The following is a 15,073-nucleotide window of genomic DNA, read 5'->3' as shown; positions in this document are numbered from 1 at the left end:
GCAGAGGTGGCGGCACAGTGGAAGGGAGTTGCCCTGGGAGTCCGCAGTATCGGCTCTGGACCCCATGATGTCTCATGGCATCAGGTCAAACATGGGCAAGGAAACCTCCTGCTGATTACCACGTACCGCCCTCCCTCAGCTGGTGAATCAGCGCTCCTTCATGTTGAACACCACTTGCAGGAAGCACTGAGGGTGGCAAGGGCGCAGAATGTACTCTGGGTGGGGGACTTCAATATCCATCACCAAGAGTAGCTCAATAGCATCACTACTGATCAAGCTGGCTGAGTCCCAAAGGACAAAGCTACTAGATTGGGCCTGTAGCAACAAGAGGGGAAAACATAGTTGACTTCTTTCTCACCAACCTGTCTGGCGTAGATGCATCTGTCCGTGACAGTATCAGTAGGAGTGACCACCGCATAGTCCTTGTGGAGGTGAAGTTCTGTCCTCACATTGAGGATACTCTCCATTGTGTCGTATGGCACCACAACTGTGCTAAATGGGATGGATTTCACACAGATCTAGCGACTCAATATTGAGCTCAACTCAATGTCAACCATTTGGCGAAGTGGGCCATCAGCAGCAGCAGAATTTTGAATATAATAACAGGGTCATAACTTTGTGGAAGCTTTTTATGGATACAGTGAAAAGCTAAGCTTATAAATAATGTTAAATAGTAATTGTAAGCCTAACATTGGCTAACTTCTACAAATGAGTTAACAGAGAATCTTTATGCTGTGTTCATGGTTTTGTGCTAATGTTAGGAAGGTGACTTGTTAAAGGCCAGGCAATAAATGGTTAAAAGCCAGGCAACAGCTGTTTTTCCTTACCAGTTTGTGACCTTTTTGATTACAAATATTGTGTTAATTTGTTTGCTGAAAACTCAAAGTAAGGACAAAAGGTATTTTGACAACATCTGTGGAGAGAGAAAGAAGAGTCATATGGACTCGAAACGTTAACTCTGTCTTTCTCTCCACAGATGCTGTCAGACCTGCAGAGTTTTTCCAGCATTTTTTGTTTTTGTTTCAGATCAAGGAGGAGATTGGCCAAACTTGCTGTGAGTAGCTTCCTGCTCTAGGGAGGGCTACCGCAGGTGAAAATGAGCCAACCACTGACCGTTGCTATCAGAGAAAGAAGCCAATCATGGACCATCACAATCAAAGAAAAGAGCCAATCATGGGCTGTCGCTATCAGAGAAAGGACCTATCAGAAAGTGTGTATATGGCAGGGCCGGAAGCAGAGGCCTATTTAAGCACAGGGTTCATTAAGCTCGAGGCTATCGCTGCAGCCGGACAAGGAAGGGGGATCGCCTGGTCAGCTATCCAAACAGAGAATGGAAAAGGACGGATCAACAACCCAATCCTGTCTGTTTCTCAGCGAAACCAAGCAACCAAAGCAAGGGGTGAGTAGTCTCTAGTATAAGTAGTATTGAACTGACTATAACAGAAATCAAACAATAAAGTGTAATTGTTTTGAGCAAAGTTCCGAGTTTTGGGTCACTGATATCCAGAGTAAACCTCCGAACCCAGGTGTTAGGAATAACCTACACAACGACAATCTGTAGCCTCATGGCCCGGCATATCCCCCAATCTACCACTACCACCGAACCAGGCGATCAATCCTGGTTCAATGAAGTGTGCAGGAGGGCATGCCAGGAGTAGCACCAGGCATACCTAAAAATGAGGTGTCAACCTAGTGAAGCTACAAGGCTACTTGCATGCCAAACAGCCTAAGCAGCCAAGTTATAAGCAGAGCTAAGCGATTCCACAACCAATGAATCAGATCTAAGTTCTGAGTGCTGCCACATCCAGCTATGAATGCTATTGGACAATTAAACAACTCACTGGAGGAGGAGGCTCCACAAATATCCCCAACCTCAATGATAGGGGAGCCCAGCACATCAGTGCAAAAGGTAAGGCTGAAGCATTTGCAACAGTCGTCAGCCAGAAGTGCCAATCGAATGATTCATCTCGGTCTCTTCCAAAGGTTCCCAACATCACAGATGCCAGTCTTAAACCAATTTGATTCATTCCATGTGATGTCAAGAAAGGCTGAAGGCACTGTATACTACAAAGGCTATGGTCCCAGAAAATATCCTGGCAATAGTACTAAAGGCTTGTGCTCCAGGACATGCTGTGCTCCTAGCCAAGCTGTACCAGTACAGCTACAACACTGGCATCTACCCGGCAATGTGGAAAATTGTCCAGGTATGGCTTGTACACAAAAAGCAGGACAAATTCAACTCGGCCAATTACTGCCCCATCGGTCCACTTTCAACCATTAGTAAAGCGGTGGAAGGGCTCATCAACAATGCTATCAAGCGGCCCTTGCTTAGCAATAACCTACTCACAGTTTGGGTTCTGCCAGGGCCACTCAGCTCCTGACCTCATTACAGCCTTGGTTCAAACATGGGACAAAAGAGCTGAACTCCAAAGGTGAGGTGAGAGTGACTGGCCTCGACATTAACGCAGCATTTGACTTAGTGTGGCATCAAGGAGTCGGAGCAAAACTTGAGTCAATGGGAAGCAGGGGGAAAGCTTTCCTCTAGTTGCAGTCATACCAAGTGCTAAGGAAGGTGGTTGTGGTGGTTGGAAGTCAGTCATCTCAGTTCCAGGACATCACTGCAGGGGTTCCTCAGGGTAGTGCCCTAGGCCCAGCCATCTTCAGCTGCTTCATCAATGAGCTTCCTTCCATCATCGTTGAAAAATACAAGATCCTGAGGGGTCTTGACAGGGTGGATGTGGAGAGGATCTTTCCTCTTGTGGGAGAATCTAGAACTAGGATCATTGTTTAAAAATAAGGGACCGCCCATTTAAGACAGAGATGAGAAGAAACTTTTCCTCTGAGGTTCGTGAGTCTTTGGAACTCTTCTTCCACGGCCTTTTGAGGAAGAGAGTCTTTGAATGTTTTCAAGGCAGAGCAAGATAGGTTCTTGATAAACTAGGGAGTGAAAGGTTATCACGGGTCAGCGGAAGATTGCAGTCAGATCAACCCTGATCTTATTAAATGGCGGAACAGGCTCAAAGGACCAAGTGGCCTACTCCTGCTTTTAGTTCGTATGTTTATAAAAGGTCAGAAGTGGGGATGTTCATGCTATTGTACAAAGTTAAGAACAATTCGCGACTCTTCAGTCCATGTCCAAATGCAGCAAGAACAGGACAATATCCAGGTTTGGGCTGACAAGTGGCAAGTAACATTTGCGCCACACAAGTGTCAGGCAACGACCATCTCCAACAAGAGAGAATCTAACCATTGTCCCTTGACACTATAGACAGCCTGGGGGGGGGGGTTTACCACTAACCCCAAAGCCTGTCCACTATTTATAAGACACAAGTCAGGAGTGTGATGGAATGCTCCCACTTGCCTGGATGAGTGCAGTTCCAACAACACTCAAAAAGCTCGACACCATCCAGAACAAAGCAGCCCGCTTGATTGGCACCCGATCCACCACCTTCAACATTCACTCCCTCCATCATCGATACACAGTAGCAGCAGTGTGTACCATCGACAAGGTGCACTGCAACAACTCACCAAGGCTCTTTCATCAGCAACTTCCACACTTGTAACCTCTACAATCTAGAAGAACAAGGGCAGCAAATAGATGGCAACACCACCACTTGGAAGTTCCCCTCCAAGCCACTCACCCTCCTGACTTGGAAATATATTGCTGTTCTTTCACTGTCGCTGAATCAAAGTCCTGGAACTCCCTCCCTCACAGCACTATGGGTGTACCTACACCACATGAAGGGGGCTCATCACTATCTTCTCAAGGGCAATTAGGATGGGCACTAACTGCTGGCCTAGCCAGTGACACCCACATCCATAAATGAAAGAAAATCAAGGCGACAGGCAAAAGAACCAGAGACGACAAAAGGAGGAACTTAAGTAGTTCCTCCTGATATGGTGGTGAATAAAGATTCAATAGTTTTCCTAAAAAGGTAAATGGATAAATAGTTGAAAGAGAAGATATTGCTGGAAGATGAGGAAAGAGTGGAGGAGTGGGACTAACTGGTTTGCAGACTGAATGGGCTGAATAGCCTTCTGTGCTGTGCACATCATGGATTCAGTGGCATGACCTGGCTCAATTCAATGACATTGCATAGAATCTACAGCATGGAAATCGGCTATTCCATACAATTATGTCAGTGTTTATACTTCACAAAAGTTTCCTCTCACTCCAATCTCTTCCCAGCCTGCCCCTGGATCACTCTACTCCTTCCTCCCTCATGTCTGTATCAAGAGTCAACACTATCCCATAAGTGTTGATTTGTTATGCAGCCAAACCTGAAACATGTCTTTAGCAGCCTCAATTGAATTAAAATATATACCAAGAGCCACACACGCATTATAGTCAGTTACACTTATGTGTATAGAAAAAACCATACCCATTTCTTCTGTGGTGTTCCTACTGCACTAGGTCCTAAGAAAGTTCCCGAGCAAATAGTTTGCTCAGATTATATCTTTCAGCAGCCTTCTGTTTATAATAATATTCTATTTCATCCTCTGGCTGGAATAATAAATAGAAAGCACTGGTTCATGTTGGAGTACAGTCCCATATTGCAGGCAGTGCTTCAATACCTCAACCAAATAACCTTCTTCACATAAAATAAGTCATGGTCAAATTAATTCCTAGCCTCTGGTAGCCACAGTATTTATATGGCTAGTCCAGTTCAGTTTCTGGTCAATGGTAACCCCCAGGATGTTGATAGTGGGGAATTCAGCAATGGTAATGCCATTGAACATAAATGGGCAATGGTTAGATTCTCTCTTGGAGACAATCATTGGCTGACCTTGTGTGGCGCGAATGTTACTTGCCACTTGTCAGCCCAAGCCTTGATATTGTCCAGGTCTTGCTGCATTTGGACATGGACTTCTTCAGTATCTGAGCAGTTGCGAATGGTGCTGAACATTGTACAATCATCAGTGAACATCCCCACTTCTGACCTTATGAAGGAAGGAAGGTCATTGATGAAGCAGCTGAAGGTGGTTGGGCCTAGGACACTACCCTGAGGAACTCCTGCAGTGATGCCCTGGAGCTGAGATGACTGACCTCCAACAACCACAATCATCTTCCTGTGTGCTAGGTATGACTGCAACCAGCAGAGAGTTTTCCCCCCGATTCCCATTGACTCAAGTTTTGCTACGGCTTCTTGATGCCACAGTCAGTAAAATGGTGTCTTTGATGTCACTCTCACCTCACCTCGGGAGTTCAGCTCTTTTGTCCATGTTTGAACCAGGGCTGTAATGAGGTCAGGAGCTGAATGGCCCTGGCGGAACCCAAACTGGGCGCCAGTGAGCAGGTTATTGCTAAGCAAGTGCCGCTTGATAGCACTGTTGATGACCCCTACCATCATTTCACTGATGATGGAGAGTAGATTGATGAGGCAGTAATTGGCCGGGTTGGATTTGTCTTGCCTTTTGAGTACAGGACTCACCTGGGCAATTTCTACATAGTCAGGTAGATTGTGACCATGAAGCTATCATCGATTGTCATACAAACCCATCTAGTTCACTGATATCCTTTCGGGAAGGAAATCTGCGGTCCTTGCCTAGTCTGGCCTACATATGACTCCACGCTCACAGCAATATGGTTGACTCTCAACTATCCTCTGAAATGTTCAGTTCAAGGGCAATTCGGGATAGGCAACAAATGCTGACTTAGCCAGCAACGCCCACATCCCATGAAAGAATAAAGAAAAAGAAGCAACAGATAGGTGGATAACATTGAAACATGGACTGAGGGAGGCCTGAAGAAGCAAGATGATGTCAATGGCTCTTAAGATTATAGTGAAAGCAACCGAACCATCTAGCAAGGGTTAGTGGGTAGCAATGAGGAGCAGGAACCCAAGCAAAATTCCTATTCAGGGACACAAACGCCAATTGCTAGAGCCCCACTCATAATTAGGTCAGCACAAACTAGAGATTAAACCTTTTATCACTGATTTACATGGACTGCGTAATTAACTTTAAGCCAATGGGAGGAGCTCAAGAGTTTTAACCTTTATTCAACTTAGTCAAGATCAGCAGCTCTCAAATTATTTTGAGCAGGATGCTGGATAGTTTCTTACAAAAACATGCAGCAATATGGAACGTGTAATAAAATGCAAAAGGACTAACAAGATGCAATGCTGTCATGAAGCATCTGTTTACTATAAGTAGATGTCTCCACTGCATCTTGGCAAGTGCACAGGTGGCTTCGAACCATAGCACATTTGTACTATCCAAAGGTCTGTAGAAAAATGTTCATCAGTTAACTACTTTAATTGAGAAACATTAACCCATCAAATCAGAAGATACTGATTTCTTTATTTTATAGTCCCTTACCTTATTTTGCACAACGATGGATGCCATTTGCAGAGCAGCCAAATGCCTATTCTGATCTGACTGTAGAGACATGTTTAAATCAGTTCGACATTTCTCAGCAATGGCCATCTGCCCCACTCCAGTTTCTAGATATTGAGGTTGTTTTAACTCAGGACCAGTTTCAAATCCATCCTCTTTATTTCCTCCACCCAGCCTGGCCTTTTTTTGCTTTCCCTCTCTATTTGCTTCCAGTGCCTTTCTTGTACTCAGACATCTGTCTAAGCTTTCTCTCTGAACATCAGTAACGTCCCTCTCTGTGTTGTGCTGTTTCTTAATCTTATCTTTCCTTGTTATAAACTGCTTTCTAATTGTTCTAGGACGTGGTGGTCTCCCCATATCCTGCCACCCTTTCCAGAATTCAACTCCAATGTCCATGCTGTTCATTCTTCTCTCAGGCACATCTCCATTTTCACCTGAACCCTTCACTAACTCATCTCCACTTGTTTCTTGCATTTGGCTCTTGCTGTGCCTAAACTCTGGACCCAAATCCCGGCTCGACTTGAGTGAACAGTGGCTTATCATTTGTTCTTTTATCCGAGGAGCTCCTACTGACTGAAAATTCTGTGGACTCAGCACTCTACAGGTGATCTCATCCAGGAATTTGGAAAACTTTAGTTTCTCCAATATGATCCCTGCACCTGGCCCCTGGTGCCTATCTTGTGTTAAGTTGAATTGCGGTGATAGTTTGCCTTGCATGGAGGCTCTTCGGTCCTTCTGTCCTCTCAATATTTGCGGAGAAGGAAAGATTGACTGGTCTGTTCTATTTTGGGCTAGTGTTTCTGCAGACCTGGCCTTACGTATACTTTCAACTTTAACACCTAGCATGTTGGTCTGTTTGAGAATTCCTTTGCGAGGCAGCCGAATCTGGGAACTATCCACCTCCCTTGGAGCAAGAATTTGAGCAGGCTCTTTGAAGACTAAACTACGGCCTAGACTCCTGGTTTTCAGCGGCTGTCTGCAATTTTTATCCTCATTCATAGGTGTCATGAGGGTTTTCTCGGTTTTAGACATAGATCTCGTTAAGCCTTGTACTGCTGAGCTCAGATCACCTTCACCTGACTGTTTGCAAAAGCCTAGAGGATACACATTCCTAACAACCAGCCTATTTGGAGAAGAGACATCCTCTCTTCCACTGCTCGAATCCTGAGACCAGAGGGGAGAAAAAGGAGCATTTGATGCTTCTGAATTTTCCACACTCTGCAGCACTCCTACATCTGGGTTGCCAATGGTATCCGTGAAACTGTATTGTCTGTGTTGTAGTAGAGGCACACGGCTGTTCTCAGTTACCTGACTCAGCTCAGATGGTATGGCTGTCCCATCTAGCTCATCCCTAAAAGCTGGTGGCTCATGCCGATTCTCCCGGTGCTGAGGCGGTGCCTTTCTGTATGGCTTTCTTGTTGTTGGTGTGTTACTCATGTTCAGGCTCTCTATGTTTCACTCCCCACCGCACAACCTAATAAATCAAAAGCAGAGGGGTTAGAAACATTTCAGTGAGTGTAAGTAGTTGGAAAATGTCAGTGCTTTAAGTCAATTTCACCCCTGCCCAAAGTTACAATGAGCTGACCTGTTTAACTGACGAAATGATGGAAGTAATCATTAGACGTGCATTGCTGCAGGAAGGGCAGTGAGAAGAGCTGTTGATATAAATAATTATCAAAAGGACATCAATTCATGTGAACTGCTTGTGCAGACAGAAGCAACACAAAACCCCTTTCAGCTAGAAGTGGAATAGTTGAAATCAAAGGGAGCATTGATTGGCAGTAACATTTCATTGATCAAATTGTTTGTGCTGTCAATATCAGGAGTCAGTAAATGTGATTTAAATCGCCAAATTCAGTAGACAATCTTTTTCCTGTATTATGTATTTACTCTCACATTTCCACCAGTGCCAAGAATAGTGCCATTGGCTCAGTTTCCAAACTCAGCCTTCCGTGCACTAATGTACTATCGCCGAATTTTTGGATGATACAAAAATAGGGGAAGGCAAGTGGTGAGGATGACGCAAGGAGTCCACAAAGGGATATAGACAGGTTAAGTGTGTGGGCAAAAAAGTGGCAGGTAGAATATAATGTGGGAAAATCTGAGGTTATGCACATTGGCAGGAAGAATAGAGGAGTTGAGTATTACTTAAGTGGAGAAAGACTGCAGAAGGCTGCAGCACAGAGGGATTTGGGGGTCCTTGTGCATGAATCCCAAAAAGCTAACATACAAGTTTAGCAGGTAATAGGGAAGGCAAATTGAATGTTGGTCTTTATTTCAAAGGGAATTGAGTATAAAAATAGGGAAGTCTTGGTAAAACTATACAAGATACTAGTTAGACCACACCTAGAATACTGTGAACAGTTTTGGTCCCCTTATCGAAGGGAAGATATACTGGCATTGGGGGCAATCCAGAGAAGGTTCACTAGGCTGATCCTGGGGATGGAGGGATTTTCTTATGAGGAAAGGTTGAGTAGGTTGGGCCTGTGCTCATTCGAGTTTAGAAGAAGGAGGCGCGAGCTTATTGAAACATATAAGGTTCTTAGGGTGCTTGACAGGTTAGATGCTGAGAGGTTGTTTCCCCTTTTGGGAGAGTGTAGAACTAGGGGCATAATCTCAGAGTAAGAGGTCACCCATTTAAAACAGAGGTAAGGAGGAATTTCTTCTCTCAGAGGGTAGTAAATCTGTGGAATTCTTTACCGCAGAGGGGTGTAGAACCTGGGTTGTTAAATATATTCAAGGCTGAGATAGACAGATTTTTAATCAATACAGGAATCAAAGGTTATGGGGAAGAGGCAGGAAAGTGGAGTTGAGGATTATCAGATCAGCCACGTTCTCATTGAATGGTGAAGACTCGATGGGCCGAATGGCCTACTTCTGCTCCTATGTCTTTTGGTCTAAGTTTTATTTATCAATTGAGCTACAATAAATTTGACTTAAAGGTATATGATCTGATGATTAGTTTAGAAACAATTGAAGGTGAACTCAAGCTGTATACTACTATCTCATTTACAATGTCAGCAGCAGAAAAGGGGAATCACAGTGGAAGGTGAACCCCAAAGTCCATTAATGAGTTGGTTGAAAGCACACAGCTACATCCACATTGCCAGATTACCGTGAACAATTTAAATTCATTTTCAGGAAGTAAGCATCACTACCAAGGATAGCATTTATTGCCCATCCTAGGCTTACTAGGCCATTTCAGAGGACATTTACAAGTGAACCATGTTCTTGGGATACTCAAGTTAAATATGGGATAGACTAAGTAAGGGCAGCACGGTTACTTCCCTGAAGATATTGTTGAATAAGTTGGATTGTTAAGACAATCTGACAGTTCCACGGTCACTTAAACTGATACAAGCATATTTTTTTTTAAATAAACCAAATTAAAATTCTCAAAATGTCACGGTAGGATTGTACTCGTGTTCTCTGGATTCTTATTCCAGAATTTTGGATTACAAGCCCAGAAACATAACTACCCAACTGTATATATATTCTGCTCACTGTGCTACAATAAAGATATCCAGGCATTGGTGGCAATGAAGAAGAGGGAAACCAAACCCATCCTCAGCTCAAGGTACTGAGCTATGAGAATAGGTTCAGAGCCATAGGCGAAGGCTCAAGGGGAACATTATGTAATGTTTTAATATCCCTTAAAAAATCAAAAAATTTGATCCTGATAATATGTTCAAAATTGCCACAAACTCCAGAACCAGGAGATGTGGTTAGACGGAAGAAAGATTACACATCTTCAGATGTAATTATTTTCTGCAAAAATCATAAAAATGTGCAAAGGTTGCCTATTGAAGAGAAAACTGGATAAATATTTGAGGGTATTAGTTTTTGGAGTGGCCATTTGGACCTGTACTATAAATGTTCTGAAAGGAAGAACAATCGTCAAGTCAAATGAAAACAGAACTCAAACAATAACAGAAAATACTGTAAATACTCAGCAGGTCTGGCAGCATTAGTGGAGAGAGTGATAGAGTTAACATTTAAGGTCGCTGACCTTTTGGCAGAAAAGTCATCAGCCTGAAGGTAAACTATTTCTCTCTCCAGTGATGCTGCCAGACTTGCTGAGTTCTCCAATATTTTCTGTTCTCTTGATCATCACTGATTTTAATTGCTCCTTCATTGGTGGCCATGCCTTCAATTTTCCAGGCCCCAAGCTCTGGAATATCCTCCCTAATCTTCTCTGGCTCTCCTTATGAATATACAAATTAGGAGCAGGCGTAGGCCATTTGCCCCCTCGAGCTTGCTCTGTCATTCAATAAGATCACAGCTGATCTGATTGTAACCTCAACTCCACATTCCCACCAACCCCTGATAACTTTTCACCTCCTTACTTATCAAGAATCTATCTAAATATTCAAAGGCTCTGCTTCCACTGCCTTTTGAGGAAGAGTTCCAAAGACTCTCAACCCTCAGAGAAAAAAATTTTCATCTCCATCTCCTCCTCAAAACCTACCTCTGACCAAGCTTCTGGTCATCTTACCCAAAATCTCCCTTTATGGCTTGATGTCATATTTTGCTTTCAAATATTCCTGTGACCCCCTTCTCTGGACAGTGCCTTGGTGCCTTTTGTTAAAGGCAATATATCAATATAGGCCATTATTACAAAAGCAAAAACCTGCAGTTGCTGGAAACCTGAAATGAAAACAGAAAACACTAGAAAGGCTCAACAGATCAAACAGCATCCGTGGAAAGGGAATCATAGTTAACATTTCATGCCTACACAGAACTGAAAGATTAACTAGATTGTTGTTATTGTTTATTTTATATGCCCAGCAGCCCCAGTATTTTACTTTTGATGACAGAACTCATGCTGCTGACCTGAAAATGCAACTCAAAATTAAAGACAGCATTCCTGCTTTTAAAAATACTATTGAATACTAAGAAAAAGTACAGGGTGAGATCCTACGTACTGTCAATTAAAGTGAATGCCCAATAATGGGCAAGTAGAAATTCAGCAGAAAGAAATAACCTGACTGCTGTTTCAAACAGTGATATCTTTTGTTTTAAATCAAACTTCCCCATTATAACTTTCACATTTATCCTGTGCTGTTGACTGATAAGAGGAGCCCCCTCTAGTGTTCATGGCTCAAGAGAAGTAGAAGTGTGCTGGATTTTATACTGTTTTAAGAGGGGGTGGCACAGGTGGAGCAAAATTGAAGGTCTGGGATAGGTGGGAGCTAAGGAGAGGTTGACAAAGATGTCGTGGACACAAGACAAAGGGCGAAAGTGATTGTGGCATAAAGGTGAGAGCAGAACAAGGGCCGATGCTCTGTGAAAGCACAGCATGGAAACCAGCAAAAGATGGCCCTGTGTGGGTGGGGGTTTGGGGAAACATTGTAAAAAAATAAAGAATTAAAAAATAAATAAAAAATGAAAATAAGGAGTAAAATTAATAAAACAAAACAATTGGATTTTTAAAAAAGGGGGTAAAGATGGAGGAGAGTGTTCATGGTCTGAAGTTGTTGAACTCAACGTTAAGTCCGGAAGGCTGTAAAGAGCCTAATTGGAAGATGAGATGCTGTTCCTCCAGTTTACATTGGGCTTCAGTGGCTAAGGATGGAAATGTGGGCATGAGAACAAAATGGTGTGTTGAAATGGTTAGCGACAGGAAGGTCAAGGTCATGCTTGCGGACTGCATGAAGGTGTTCCGCAAAGCGGTCACCCAGTCTGGATTAAGTCTCCCCCGTGTAGAGGAGACTGCATTGGGAGCAGCAAATACAGCAATTGAATTGAAGGGGGTGCAAGTGAAGCGCTGCTTCACCAGAAAGGAGTGGTTGGGGCTTTGGACAGTGAGGAGGGAGGAGGGAAAGGGGCAGGTGTTGCACCTTCTGCAATTGCATGGGAAGATGTCACGGGAATTGGATTCCAAGGTGCGGCACAGCACAGCAAGACACATTTGGGGGCAGGGGTGCAGATGTCTTAACCTGCAGGGTGTGGTTGAGCGATTCAAGTGGTAATTTGGTGAGTCGGCCAGCAGGAGTCGTCAACAAGTTATAACTCCCACCCTTAGTCTCAACAAAAAGAACCCCACCCTTCTCAAACTCTGTCCCCCCAGACGACATTTACCAAACCCCCACCCTCTGCTCTTACGGTCAGGAACACCCCACCCCCTAGCCAGTCCTACAGTCAAAGTATTACTTTATTTCACACAGAATCTCACAGTGCAGAAGAGGCCCTTCAGCCCATCGAGTCTGCATCGACGTGAGAATCACCTGACCTACCTACCTAATCCCATTTACCAGCACTTGGCCCATAGCCTTGAATGTTATGATGTGCCAATTACTCATCCAGGTACTTTTTAAAGGATGTGAGGCAACCCGCCTCCACCACCCACCCTCCCAGGCAGCACATTCAAGGCCGTCACCACCCTCTGGGTGAAAAAGATTTTCCTCACATCCCCCCTAAACCTCCTGCCCTTCACCTTGAACTAGTGTCCCCTCGTGACTGACCCTTCAACTAAGGGGAACAGCTGCTCCCTAAACACCCTGTCCATGCCCCTCATAATCCTGTCCACCTCGATCAGGTCGCCCCTCAGTCTTCTCTGCTCCAATGAAAGCAACCCAAGTCTATCCAACCTCTCTTCATAACTTAAATGTTTCATCCCAGGCAACATCCTGGTGAACCTCCTCTGCACCCCCTCCAGTGCAATCACATCCTTCCTATAATGTGGCGACCAGAACTGCACACAGTACTCCAGCTGTGGCCTCACCAAGTTCTATACAACTCCAACATGACCTCTCTACTTTTGTAATCTATGCCTTCATTGATAAAGGCAAGTGTCCCATATGCCTTTTTCACCACCCCACTAACATGCCCTTCTGCCTTCGGAGATCGATGGACACACACGCCAAGGTCCCTTTGTTCCTCAGAACTTCATAGTGTCATGCCTTTCATTGAATACTTCCTTGTCAAATTACTCCTTCCAAAGTGTATCACCTCACACTTTTCAGGGTTAAATTCCATCTGCCACAAATCTGCCCATGTGACCATCCCGTCTATATCTTCCTGTAGCCCAAGACACTCAACCTCGCAGTGGGGAGAACACAAGTGGTGGGGGAGGGGCACACAGGCGGCATCTGAAGGGGTGGAAACACAGGTGGCGTCGGGAAACGGTGGACACAGGCAGTGTCGGCAATCGCCGGGTGAGGGGGGTGGCGGAGGGGGGGGGAAGACGACAACGAATTCACAGGCGGCATCGGGAGGTGGACAACGACACAGGAGGCGTCCGAAGTGGGGGAGAGGAGAATGACACCCACACATGGCAGGTTTACAGTCAGAGGGGGGAGTTTCAAGTTTGAAGCAGGGCAGGGCAAGCTGCAGGGGGAACAGGTTAATGGTCTCTGAGGGAGAGTCAAGGGAAAATGAAGGACTGAGAAAAATGATGCTTGGATGCTTGAGCATGGTTGGGGGAAGGAGTAGGGTAATGATGGGAGGGTCAAGGGCGATGGGAGGAAGCTCTACGGCGATAGAGGGAAGGTGAAGTTGGATGGATTCCAGCTACAGGATCACAGTGTTAGTGTTCATTGACATGGCTGATAAGAAATTTTACCTTGCTGGTGATCAGGTGCTGCGAGGAAACATGTCCTCGCAGGAGATCAGGTTATTGTGGGAGGATGGGAAGAGCTCTGGATGTGGCCCATGAAAGGGGATTCCATTCCCATTGGTCAACTGCAGCTATTGTTGGAATGAAAGTCCATGTCGACAGGGGTGCTCGTATCTTGGTCTGCTCTCTTCACACTGCTCACTTTGTGGATCAATCATAAGCCAATATTTCACAACCTTGGGCAGTGGAGGAGAGGATTCGCCACAGGAGGACCTTGGTCGACAGGGAGGGAAGTCAGGAGGATGGAGAGCAGGGCTATCATCGTCACTGAAGCGGGTCAACATGTGGTCAAAAAGTAAAACAACTAGCTTCAGATGTCCGAGTGTTTCTCACATGTTGGTGCAGTCTCGATGGGCCTTTTCTGCACTGTGTGATTCTGTGATGTAAAGTCAGAGATGGCTCAGACTTTCTCGGGTGGCAGTTGTATTGCTATTAGACTAGTAATCCAGAGACCCAGAGTAATGGTCTGAGGACCAGGGTTCAAATCCCACCATGGCAGATGGTGGAATGTGAATTCAACAGAGTCTAATGATGACCATGAAACCATTGTCATAAAAACCCATCTGGTTCATTAATTTCCTTTAGGGAAGGAAATCTGCCGTCCTTACCTGGTCTACAAGCGACTCCAGACCCATAGCAATGTGGTTGACCTTTAAATTTTCTTATTCATTTAGGGTACGTGGGCGTCGTTAGCTAGGCCACCATTTATTGCCCATCCCTAATTGCCCTTGAGAAGGTGGTGGTGAGCTACCTTCTTCAACTACTGCAGTCCATGTGATGTAGGTATACCCACAGTGCTGTTAAGGGAGGGAGTTCCAGGATTTTGACCCAGCGACAGTGAAGAAACAGCGATATATTTCCAAGTCAGGATGGTGAGTAGCTTGGTGGGAACTCCAGGTAGTGGTGTTCCCATGTATGTGCTGCCCTTGTCCTTCTAGATGGTAGTAGTCATGGGTTTGGAAGGTGCTGTCTAAGGAGCCTTGGTGAGTTCCTACAATTAATCTTGTAGATGGTACACACTACTGCCACTGTTCCTCGGTAGTGGAATGAGTGAATGCTTGCGGATGGGAAGCCAATGAAGCTGATTTGTCCTGGATGAAGTTAAGCTTCTTGAGC

The 15,073-nt window shown here is 44.8% G+C and overlaps 1 protein-coding gene across 4 annotated transcripts in view; it reads right to left on the bottom strand.

Annotated features, from left to right (window-relative positions):
* Positions 1 to 15,073, bottom strand: part of tjap1 (tight junction associated protein 1 (peripheral)) — a 443,700-nt gene that overhangs the window by 270,200 nt on the left and 158,427 nt on the right. For 2 of the 4 annotated variants that reach the window (XM_041188727.1, XM_041188729.1), the window contains exons 4-5: positions 7,925 to 7,994; positions 7,648 to 7,813 (exon numbers count right to left, since the gene is read on the bottom strand). In XM_041188727.1, the coding sequence (XP_041044661.1) occupies positions 7,648 to 7,776 (129 nt within the window). In that variant the 5' untranslated portion in view covers positions 7,777 to 7,813; positions 7,925 to 7,994. The remainder of the gene's footprint in view (positions 1 to 7,647; positions 7,814 to 7,924; positions 7,995 to 15,073) is intronic. The other 2 variants (XM_041188728.1, XM_041188731.1) reach the window with 1 other exon arrangement.

Source organism: Carcharodon carcharias, chromosome 5 (genome assembly GCF_017639515.1).
Source record: "Carcharodon carcharias isolate sCarCar2 chromosome 5, sCarCar2.pri, whole genome shotgun sequence".
In the NCBI taxonomy this organism is placed as follows: Eukaryota; Metazoa; Chordata; class Chondrichthyes; order Lamniformes; family Lamnidae; genus Carcharodon; species Carcharodon carcharias.
Note: the sequence above shows the minus strand (reverse complement) of the source record. Positions and strands in the feature narration are given on the sequence as shown.